A 12,560-nucleotide genomic window follows, 5' to 3' on the forward strand; every position below is an offset into this window, starting at 1 on the left:
TTTTTAAATTATTTTATAAAAGCACACAAATATAGTCAACTTTTCTTCACAATGAACACAATGAGCACTATTGCTTTTCTATTATATGTGAATAAATTTTACCATAAGTGTATAACAACTGGTAACAGACATTATTCAGAAACTACAATTAGTTATTTTTTTCATCTTGTTATTGCTTGCTAACCTATTAAGATAGGCCCCAGCCAAGACTACTAAAACTTTCCTTGTTTTTGCCCTGTTGTTCACCTCAACCTTGACCTGAAGATTAAACTCACTTTTATTGCACACAAAGGTCATCTGTATTAGGTCAACATTCAAAGTCCCTTGTCAACCAAGGTTGATATATTCCAACCTTTCCTACTCTAATGCATCAAATTTTTCATGGTGAGGTCATATGCAGCAGACAGTGTATTCAGCAATTTATTGCACCATTGTAATTTAGCACAGAATATGATTGTCCAAAAGCTACCTCATGAATAAATTTTTTACCCCAATATGATAAATCCCATTACCCTGCAAAGCTAACAAATCTGGTCCTGCATAGAAACCACATAAATAGTCCCTAAGATATAATGCAAAACTGAAACAGTTATATTGAAGCCGTAAGTATTAGAGAAGAAGGATCATAGTATTTTAAAGCTGCTGCAGCCAAGAACCAATAATATGTGGGTAGTATTAAATCTCAACTACAGAGCCCTTTAAAATCTGAGGACATTTATTTATGACCTGAGACCAAGGTTGTTTGGGGTTGAGTTATATGAAACAATAATTAGTAGGATCGGCCCTATGTGAATGTATAATATGTGAATAGAAAAAGCCATGCATGATGAAAAGTAATGCAGTTGAATGAAAGCACCTAAATCTAAAATAATAGATTTAAACTTCTGAATAGAATCAAGGAAATTTGGGTTCAAGCTTTGTCTAAAATATTAAATTGTCTGGCTTTTGGCCAGGCTTCTAGTCTGCTATGTTACAGAAAAGTGAGGATAAAATGATAGAAAATTCAGGTATGCTTCCTTAAATTTCTACAGTAAATACTTTTCTTTAATACAAATAATCTGTCAGAGAGAATGTAAAAGTAACAACTGTCCAGCTAGATGGAAAATATGAGGAGAGTAACAACTTTAGAATAAAACTACCTCACTGTCTCTGTACTTACTTGTTGTTCAGAATCCCAGCACTCTTTGCAAGACGAGAACTACCTGAATTCCTCCCTAGCTGATTGTAACTGTGGAAGTAATAAACAGCAGTATAGTAACTGGCTGTTAAGTATTTTAATGTTGGTACTTGTTACTGTAATTGTTTTTATTTTTACTTTTAAAATTGTTCACCACTCAGTCATTTGTTGAGATGGGTAGCTACACAAATTGACTAAATAAGTAAATAGACAAACAGACAGATGCAAGACAGAAGGCTTTGTTTGTCAGGCTTACTGACTGAACTTGGCAATTAATCACCCACTTCCCATCACTTCATTGCTTAACTCCTTGTCAACTCCTTGCATTGACTTTATTGAAAACTTTCATATATACAGTAGCTGCGACAGATGAAAGGTAAAGGTAAGGTTTTCCTGATTCACTTGTGTTCAACTCTAAGGGCTAGTGCTCTTTTTCATTTCTTAGCTGAGGAAGCCAACGTTGTCTGAAGACATTTCCATGGTCAAGTGACCAGCATGACTAAACACCAAGGCACACAGAATGCTGTTACCTTCCCACCAAAATGGTACCTATTTGTCTACACACATTTGCATGCTTTCAGATTGCTAGTTAGGAAAGTGCTGGACCAAGTAATGGAAGCTCATCCCATTGCGTTACACTCCAGGTCTCGAGCTGACAAGCTCAGTTTCTTTAACTGCTGAGTCATCACACTCTCCTCATAAAATCATATGAAGTGTTTTCTAAATGTAAAGACATTTATATTCTTATGTATTTAAATTCCAATCTTCTTCCTTTCTACTTTCTGAATTAACAGATACAGTGGTACCTCGGTATTCGATTGCTTCAAAACTCATTGAATTTGGTATTCAACACATTTTGACACGAAAATGTTGTCCCAATATTCATCTTTACTTGGTACTCAGTGCACTGCAAAAGGAAGGGGGGGGGGCAGCTGCAGAGGCCAGACAGGAAGTTAGCCATGCTGCGAAGGTTACTGACATGGGAAAAGTGACAGATAGGAAGTTCTTCCTGGCAAAAACAAAGAGTTATGTGATAAGTCATATGTATCACAAGTGGTTTTTATTTTGAAAAGGCAACGGGACTGATTTTTTGATGAAAGGCAAGATGTTTCACTTACTATTCTGGAAGCATCATCAGTTGTATTGGATGCTATGGGAGATGGAAGAACAATTATTGACAGTTATAATTAGTTGGTGGGAGATAGAATGATAGATTATGATAGGATGGGCAGGGAGAATGGAAAGATTTTGTTTTCTTTGCAGTCAACTGATCTTAACACTCTCTGAGAGGTTTTGTGGTTACTTGGAGTTTTATCTGCTTCCTCAGGGTCACCTGAATCAGAGTTATGGAATCTTCTTGGAACAGCCAAAAGGACTACATTGTAAATTGGAGATAGGTAGTGTCTTATCCCTCTTCCTCTATTGAAAGAGGCTGTTCATGGTTTGTTCGCTACTCATCCTTTTTAGTACTTGACATGCCTCATGGAACTATTTAAGCCCAAGTAGTGAAGTACCACTGTGTATGTATTTCCTATCTGCCATGATGATCAGAGGTTGTTTCAGGTGATATTTGGCTCCACACATGCAAGCCATAGTCCATTGCTGGGAATCTGAGAGGAGAAAGGCTTTCTTCTATAACTTCATTCTCATCAACAGATTACTCTCTGTCCAATAAGAAGTCCTGCCTTTGGCTCCTATTATGTGGGCTGCCACAGGATTAAGTTCTCATTCTCATTGTATTTGTTTAATTATTAGATCCACTTGATGAAGTCATCCACTGTCATGAGATGAGGTACCATCAATATGTTGATGAAATCCAAGTGGCGAATTAAGCAATGCTGTTGACGTACTGTCTCGATGTTTGGAGACTGTGGAAGTTTGTATCGGGAACAATAGAATTTGGCTCAAGAACTGAGTGGGTTTGGGGCTTCCAGAATGTGGAAAATTTCCATCATTGGTTTTGGATGGGGTGGGTACTATCCCAAACAGATATTTAACACAATCTGGGGATCCTTTTGGATTCACAATTCCTGCTCAACTCACTTCAGATATTATAGTATTTCCTATATCTTTTTGTAGGGATGAATGTTTGGAAAGGTGATATTGACATATTGACATGTTTTTAAAAGAATAATGGTCTGTCTTCACTGTAACAAAAGCAGCACTGACAATTAGTACAATATAGTTCTAAAGGGAACTGTGGCAATTATTGGAGATGCATAAAAATGTAATTGATTTAAAGGTCACAACTCTACTGATGCAAATGCTTCCAATCTTTCTACTTCCAGATGCCAGCAACCTCTACCCTTCCAAAAACCCATCTCTGAAACCCGCTTAGGATATTGACTAGCGTTTTGGTCCAGCTATACCATTACTTATATTTTCATACATTCCTTAATTTTGTTAAAGTAGATGTAGTCATACATCAGTGTAAAAGATATCAGGTTATGGTACAGTAAAGTTGGCACTGTTGCTGACAGAGGAGAAAATGGAAGTGTAATATACCTTCAGATTTCATAAAAACCTTGAGATTTTTGGAATTGGTGTGGAAGAATACAACAGTATCTGTAACGGACCCCTTGCAGCCTTATTTGCATTCATAATATATCTATGCTAGAGGGAAGGCTTCAAATTTGGCTCAAACTATTTATATAAATATTTTTATTTAAACTATATATGAAAAACTGGTAGAGCAATATACATTTAAGCTTACTGTAACTTTGTCAAGCATATACTTATAAGGATGTTCCACACTTGCAGCTCATTTGCCAGCTTAGCTTAATGTAGCTTGAAGAGCAAGTCACATTTTACTTATTAGTTTTTCCTATAAATGCTATAGGAAAAACAAACTTGTAATATACCTTTAATAAATGACATTCAATATAAATATTAGTAAGTACAATATTACTTCTTTTAAAGAATTAGTCCTTTTGCTGAATTTGCTCAGGTAGAGTGAAAGAGACATTTTCTGTATTTCACGATGATTTAAAATAGTGAACTACAATAAGTGATTTTTGGAAACTTGGTAAGTTGTAAAGTGGTTTATTTTGAGGTATAAGAAGATTATGGAACTTTGCCAAGAATTCTGGGGGAAAATAGTTGCATAAATTTGCATCAGTGCCCATGAAGTGGCAAAAAGAAAGTCACCAAACCGTAGTACACAACTAATGTGAGTCTTGCACTAGTTACAGGATGCTAACTTTAACATTTAAAGTCCCACATGGCTTGTCCCATGTACTTGCAAGACAACCTTTTCCACATGGAATTGAATCAGGGTAGATTTGATTTAAATCATGATTTAAATCACTAGTAAAAAGGCTTGATTTAAATCAATCCAATTTAAATAATTTTTTAAAAACCAACTGTCATTTCTGTCCCACAGCAGCTTTTCCTCTGACCTGCTGTTGACTCACCGATAGTCCCAATATTGCAGAATATACAGCCTCATGCTACATAACTAAGCTCCATTTCATGCTGAATAAACTAAATTATTAATGTATCTTAAATAGAAAACTCCCCTTAGATAGATTTTTACTCCAAAAGCATTTTATTAAAATAAATTTGATAAAAATCAAAATTAAAAAATCTGATTTAAATTTAAAAAATCCAATGTAAAAAAAATCAATGTTTATCCATCCTGAATTGAATTATTCAGTGTGTGTACTCTAGAAAAATCTATTAGTGGTTCCAATTATCAAGAGGTAAAGAGGCACAGAGTCAGTACTTTCTCTTAGCAGTTCTTGCATTTTGGAACAGCCTCCTCCTTGAGCCCAGGCTAACACCCATTCTGAAAGTCTTCCAGAAGTTAGTGAAAACTGATGTTTCCAGAGGACACCTGGGTAATGATGTTGATACCATTTGGTTTTGCAGTATGAATCTGTGATATGAATTCTAGAAGGTCATGGTATTATTTTGTTTCTATTTTTACTTGGGAGTCAGTGTAGATTACATGCAGTTTTATAATGGTATATAAATCAGATACCAATCTGTCAGAAGGTTGGGAGATCTACCAGAGCAGATTTGGTAGTACATAAGGAACTGAGTAGAAGAGTGCAAGAATAATAGCAATAGCAGTTAGACTTATATACCGCTTCATAGGGCTTTCAGCCCTCTCTAAGCGGTTTACAGAGTCAGCATATTGCCCCCACAGTCTGGGTCCTCATTTCACCCACCTCGGAAGGATGGAAGGCTGAGTCAACCTTGAGCCAGTGAGATTAGAACCGCTGAACTGCAGATAACAGTCAGCTGAAGTGGCCTGCAGTACTGCACCCTAACCACTGCACCACCTCGGCTCATTGCAGTGAAGATTGCAGTGAAATTACTTTCTAAGGCACCTAGAGTAGCATTTAAATCACTTGTTAAGCCATTGTACAACTTGCACTGGTGGATATCCCCTCAGGAGTGCACATAAAACTAACTACAAGGAAACCACCTTATGCTTGAACTGATCATTTGGTTCAATATTCTGAACACTGATTGACAATAACCCTTCAAGATTTTAGTTGAGGTTATTTTTTAAACCTGGAACCTTGTGGTACATGAAAGTGCACGGTCTTTTGAGCTATACCCAAGTCTCTAATACAACACTATCAGTTATGCACTAATTTTATTCTTACGAGTGACTTTACATTAATAAATTTAATTACAAAGCCTTTTTTTCATAAGCCTATAGAAGCCAGAATGAGGGGGGAAAAGATTTACTTAGTCATAGCAAACCGCAAAGCAAAGATGTATTACAAAGATTTTTCGTAATACAAAACATTTAAGGTTGCAATCCATTTGCACTTAACTAAATGAGACTTGTATTTGAGGAAACATGTTTTTAAGAATTCTATCTCCATGATACATTCGTCCACACTATTCTAGAACAAATGGTTTATTGTGTCTCAGGGCACTAAAATGCTAATTTTTAACATAAAACTGTCTACAAATGTGGTTAAAATTAAATATTACATACACATTTCATCTTCCTAGTATTATTTTTATGTTTCCATTATTTCTGAAGAAGGCTTTGTCTGGCACCTTTTACATAGTTCTCTCTGACAGTGTAAATATCGATATCAGTTTCATCTCATCTGGACCTACAGGGAAAAAAAAGTTCTGCCTATTCTGAATTGTCCCAAGAAGCTTCAAGATTAATTTGATTTAAAAGGCTTCAGGAACTTTCAAAGGAGAGTTGGTGGTTTCAGGCCATTTCCTAATGGACAGGTGCATCTATCATAAAACCATCAGGATTCCTACCATTATTGGCAATTTCTCATCCACACACAATATTTTCATTTTAGAGTCTAGGCATATTGGCAGAAAGATATACTCTAGACAGAACAGTAAATTTCCACAAATGATACAATTCTGTATACTCAGAAAATATAAGAAATAATGGTTATTTCATTCATGGAGTAGTTTAATCTATTAAATTAATAGGTTCTAATACAAAATATTTTATTTATCTAAATTTAACAAGAATGTTAGCAAAATATTAGCAGATTACAAAATGGAAAATTACTCTAATATACAAGATAATACAAAGCAATTCTTTTGTAAGAAAAAGTAATTGCTAATATTTTTTAGGAAAGGTCATCTTCAATTATTTCTTTTCTATTATGAAGCTAAATAGAAAATATTCCCTATATGGTAACATCCAAGAGACAAAATGATTTGAGAAATAGTGTATTAATATTCAGCCAATTTACTGACCTTGAAACTTTCAACTGAATTATAATCCTTTTATGCATTATTCTTTTATATTAAAAGCAATCACATGCTATTTATATTTGGAGAAACAAGTTCCTGCTAAAATTGGATTGAAAGTTTTGTTTAATATTTTTCAGTTTTCCATGGGTGATCCAGCATGCCCAGGCACCAGCTTTAATTTAAGACTATTTAAAACAATTGCAAAATGTACATAACAGCTTTCATGTTAGAGAAACAACATCTTCAGGAAAAAGAAAAGATCACACAAGTGTTTACTTGGATGGTTGTTGCTTAAATTTCCTGTTTAGAGAGGTTTCAAAGTTATGACACTACTGAAAGTATCTTTACAACTGGTCCTCATACCTTGTTTGTTTGCTTGTTTATTTAATCAAATTTCTATACTGCCTACCACACTTGCATGTGATCAAGATTCAAGCGCTTTACAAGCAGGTGTTTACAAATGTCACAGTATCCCATGATCATGTGATTACCACTTGCATGTTTTACAGCCAGCTTCTGACAAGCAGAGTCAATGGAGAAACTAGCAGTAAAATTGCAAGTCATGATCATCTGATGTCGGGCTTAACAACTGGAGGTGATATACTTAATAACCATAAGGAAAGTGAAGTCGTTGAGTCCATCATGGTTGTGTGAGGTCTTGTTTAATGACAACAGTCATCATTTATCAATGACTATCTCCACTGCTGCCATGGTATCATATTGGTAGCTATGGAACTGTTGATTGGTGCATTAGACACCGATGCTCACTGCTGCTGCAAACTGGCTTGAAAATTCCTTAAAAATTAAGAATCACCTCTTGGAACCTGGTGCAAGTTCTGTAAATATGTACTATATAAACAGAGAAAGGTGTGTGTGTGACCATGCTGTTAATTTATGGGCCAAAAGATCAAACAATTTAAGATGCGGCAGCAATTGTATCACTGTAAGCCTTTGCAGTTTATTCTTATGCCAACGGTTTCAATTATCAAATCTGCAAATTAATTTTCAACTGAAGTTATGTCTGTAACATACACTCCTGTGATCATGTGATCACAATTTGTGACCTTCCTAGTTAGCTTCCAAGTAAAATTAATTGGGAAACTGGTAGTAAAGATTACAAATCATGCTCACATGATATTTTGCTTAACAATCATGGTTGTTTGCTTATCACCATGGTAAAAATAGCCATAAAATTGGGTCTGGTCACATGATGATTTGCTCAACAACTGCATCACTTAGCATACAAAATTCTGGTCCCAATTTGGTTGTAAGTTGAGAATTACCTGTATTGTTACTAGGGTATCAAAATGAAGAGAGAAAATGAAAACAAAATAGATCTTTCTAAGACCTTTGTTCCTAGAAACAAAGTTGGATGTCCTCCAATCCTCAGCTTTTTAACCTGATTGAACCTTTTGTGCATAACATAGCAAAGAATGCTAATAAAATTGTAATGCTGTGATGCATTCAATTTTTTTTCTATGATAATCACACACATTATAAATCCAGCTGTAGAAAACATGAAGGAAATATGCAGGGAACATAAGGGAAGGAAAGAAACATGCTTGAATAATGTAGTGCTCAAGAATAAGGCTCTACACATTATGTCAATTCATTAGACTACAAAATTTGACACTCTAACTCACAGATTCCTTTTTTCTACTCTTTCAATATCTTGTTCTATGTGTTTTTGCCTTGCATGAGCTTATCATGGTACATAATCATAGCATAAAGTGAAGGAAGCCTCTCTTAAGATCTAGGTTAACCTATACTTCAAACACTCCATCAAACAAGATCACATCCTGCATGCCATTATATATGAAAAGTATATAAATCTTTATGCTGCACAAACTAATATTATTTATATATATTACACCCAGAAAATACATCACAGTTAATTATCTGCAACCCAGCTTCATATTCAATTGGCTGTTCATTTTTTAATAGCAAGAAGATTTGCAGGATTAATATAATTCTACAATGCATAATAGTTATATTGGTAAAACACATTGTGAGCCACTCAGAGTCGTTGACAGTCAGACAAATATAATAATACTACTTACCTTAGTGGGGAAATAAAGCTTGAAATCCACACATCAAAACAAGTATATACAATAGTTGTCATCTCATATTGATTAATCTAGTATAGAAATTAGCAGTTCATAGTTGTCATCCTACTTTGCAACTGAAAACTCTTTCTTTCTTTTCTTTTTCTTTCCTTCCTTCCTTCATTAATTCATTCATCATTTTTATAAATATTTCAAGACAGCAAACATACCTAATATTCTTTCCTCCTATCCAAGCATAAATAGCTAACCCTATGAGTTACATTGCGGTAAGAGTGAGTGACTGGCCTGAAGTCAGGCAACAGGATTTCATGTCTAAGGCAAGACTAGAACATCAAGTCTTACAGTGAATCCTAAATTGTTTTTCCCTTTTTCCACTGCGAATTTTTCAGTATAAAATTCTCTTTTTCCCTTTAAAAACCCACTACCTCCCAAAAGGGTATGCATGCATGCATGCGAGTTGAACTGTGGAGTACTTGGTGCTGTCTGACCTTGATTGTTTGTTTACAACATTTCATTATGCAATTAGTTAACATCACTTACACTCACATTGATGTTACCTAGTTGGGTAATAAAATATCTGCAAGCAAACAATTAAGCTCAGAGAGGACCCCACAGAACAAGTATTTTTCCATGATTATACTGTGGCTTAGGAGAGAAGCCATATGATACCAGGGCAAAAATGGGCCACTGTTTTAAGTAGGTGTAGATAGATGCTATCTAGCTATCCTTGTACACATTTAAACATAAAGCATGTCCACAATGCTGTATATGTCTAGTACTTGTATCTTCCTATATCAGTGATTATTTAAACCTATCTGACAGAATGGCTTCTAGAATGAGAACATTAAATGGCATAATACAGATAGTTTTGGTTGTTTTATTGCAATGGAATAATATGGCTACCATTAAGACTTTTCAGTGATGCTAGAAAGAGTTAAGTGCTAAAGAAGCTGGTGTTAAATATGTTTGCCAACATGAATATAAAATGAATGAACATTATTTTTACAATACTAAGATTAACAAATGTTTTAGTTTTTTGGAAATGTCACTCTACTGTTCCTTCAGAAATTTAAGGCAGTCTTCTTGATAATCAAAACTACCATAACTAATCTGTCTGATAAGCTAACAGAAAGAATTGACCTTATTTTTTTTTTGTGGCATGTGGCCATAGGAAGTTCCAAACTAGATCAGATCTTGGGAAAACTAGAGCAATATGTTCTATTTGGGGAAGATGTAACCTTTGGTAGGAGTGTACATTATAAAGTGCAAGCACATTGATAATACAGGTAGTCCTCACCTTACAATGATTCATTTAGTGACCATTCAGTTACAACAGGACTGAAAGAAGTGACTTATGACTGGTTTTCACACATGATCTTTGCAGCCCCATGATCACATGATCAAAATTTGGATGCTTAGGAACTGGCATGTATATGTAACAGCTGCAGTGTCCCGAGGTTTGCGACTTTTTGACAAGCAGTCAATGGTGAAGCCAGATTCACTTAGCCACCATATTATTAACAATTACAGTGATTCACTTAGCCACTGTGTCAAAAGACAAGGCACAAAATGGGGCATAACTCACTTAACAAGTGTCTTGGTTAGCAAATAGAAATGTTTTGGACATAAATCAAGGACTCCATGTATCTAAACACTTCCCCACTATCTTTATTTTTTAAGAATTAAGATATTTACAACAGATCTTAAAAGTATCAATGGTTCACATGACAGTTGGTATGCTACAATCCGACATCAGGCTGAAATGAAGAATAGATATAATTTATTGAGAACTAGCAGCTTATTTACATTTGAGGTCGCCATTCTAAAGAGGACACACCACACTTTACATCTTTACTCATGGGTAACTGTCATTTTGAGCTCCCTGGCAAGCAAGCCAGTCACACTTTTCTTCTTTTTTTACTGTTCCTCCAACCTCCCGCTCCTTTTTTAAAATCCAGCGGAAAAAGCTGCCTCAGCGAAGGGAAATTACACTACAGGGGAGCGAGTCTTTTATCCCGCCGCCAAGCCGACTGAGCTGCCTCCTCTCCCGTTAGAAAAAGATTCCCCGCAGCGTCGGGCCGCCACTTGTTAACAGTTTACTTCCGACAGCTGACTTCTTCACTTCCTTCGCGTAAAAAAGGGGGCGGAATTTGCCTTGGAAGAGCCAGGCGGCGGGAAGAGGTGGGGGTGGAGACTGCCCGGGGAAGACTTACCTGGGGAATTTTTCCTTCAGTTTCCTCAGGGTCTGCCTGGTAGGCGGTACCTGAGCCAGGAACTGAACCACCTCTTCGTACTGGGCTTTAGTGAGCTTCATAACCTCCCCCGGGAGACAGAGGTGACCCCTGCAAACTGCGGCGGAACGCAAGGGAGCGGCTGGGCCAGGGGAGAACTTCCTTGTTTAGGGGGCGGTTCCCGGCTCCGGCCACCGCCGAGTGGAAGCGGGCGGTTTGGTGAAACCGGGCAGCCCAAAGAAACCCCTGCCCCGATTCCGCGCCTTCGTGCCACTGCAAAAGACGAACACTCATGCGCTGCGCTCGGAGCTCCACCCTCGTTGGCGCGTAGAGCCCGGCTCGGCCCTTTGCTTCCTGGGTTGAAAGCGGCGAGGCCGGCGGGCTGCTCGGAGCGAGCGAGAGGCGAAGGAACAGTTGGCCTTTTTTTTTCCTTACACTGGTCTCCGGCCGGCTTCTCCAGAACTTACGCTATACTTTGTGGGGAGTATAGTTTTTGATACCTGGGTAGGATTGAAAGGAGGGGGCACTGGTTGCTCAGACTCCCCCCCCCCCCCACATCCTGAAATGGTTTAAAGTTATGCACAATTGTCGGTTTGTTTATTGGTCGGCCATGTGTGGATAAAAATAATTCAAAAGTACTTGAAAGGGCAGCTTAGTTATTGATGCACTTTTGGGGGGCAAACCAGTGTCATCCAGAAACAGTTTATTGGGGAAGACATTTCAAGTGTTTAATTTTTTTTATTAAGTTTTTTATTTTTTTCATTTTCATAACATATAACCACGTGTATGCTATTACATAGCCAACATCGTACTATATTATTAGATATTTACATCAATTCGTCTTACCACCAACTCCCCAAAACAATTAGACAATTATTGGGTCTTCTGCTCTCCATACTCCATATTTGTACCTCTTCATCTCATTTACTTGGTGTATTTCAGCTTCTGAGTGAGCTCCATTTTATGTTGAGGTTATTTATCATTCCTTTTCAATATACATATTTAATTTTAACATATATATATTCCTCCTTTTTTAACAGAAAAAAGGTATACATATATAGTAATTGTATTTTTAAACACTACTCCTTGCCCAGTCTATTTTTGGTCGAGATGTAGACCTGATTACAATTCCCAGCTATTCTCATCGTATTTATATAATTTATGCATCCTTACACACCCCACATTTTTTATTCTGTCTTTAAATCTCAATAAGTTCCCATTGTAAATATATTTCATGTTCCCTTTCCTTTTTTCATATCTTGGCTTAGGTTACCCTTAATTGTCTTTAAATAAAAATCCTTACTTTTCATTGTTCATTACAATTCCCTTAATCTATTGTATAGAATAGCAAGCGGTGCACATCTCACTTTGTTCATTATCTTAGAAGTTCTA

The 12,560-nt window shown here is 36.5% G+C and overlaps 1 protein-coding gene across 1 annotated transcript in view; it reads right to left on the reverse strand.

Moving 5' to 3' along the window:
- Positions 1 to 12,047, reverse strand: part of CDIN1 (CDAN1 interacting nuclease 1) — a 128,643-nt gene extending 116,596 nt beyond the window's left edge. Inside the window, exon 1 of the mRNA XM_014074964.2 lies at positions 11,151 to 12,047. Coding sequence (XP_013930439.1) covers positions 11,151 to 11,251 — 101 coding nt within the window. The 5' untranslated portion in view covers positions 11,252 to 12,047. The remainder of the gene's footprint in view (positions 1 to 11,150) is intronic.
- Between the last annotated feature and the right edge of the window lie 513 nt (positions 12,048 to 12,560).

The sequence above is a fragment of the Thamnophis sirtalis genome, unplaced genomic scaffold (assembly GCF_051295495.1).
Source record: "Thamnophis sirtalis isolate CommonGarterSnake01/CBP01778 unplaced genomic scaffold, rThaSir2_p1.2 scaffold_1, whole genome shotgun sequence".
In the NCBI taxonomy this organism is placed as follows: domain Eukaryota; kingdom Metazoa; phylum Chordata; class Lepidosauria; order Squamata; family Natricidae; genus Thamnophis; species Thamnophis sirtalis.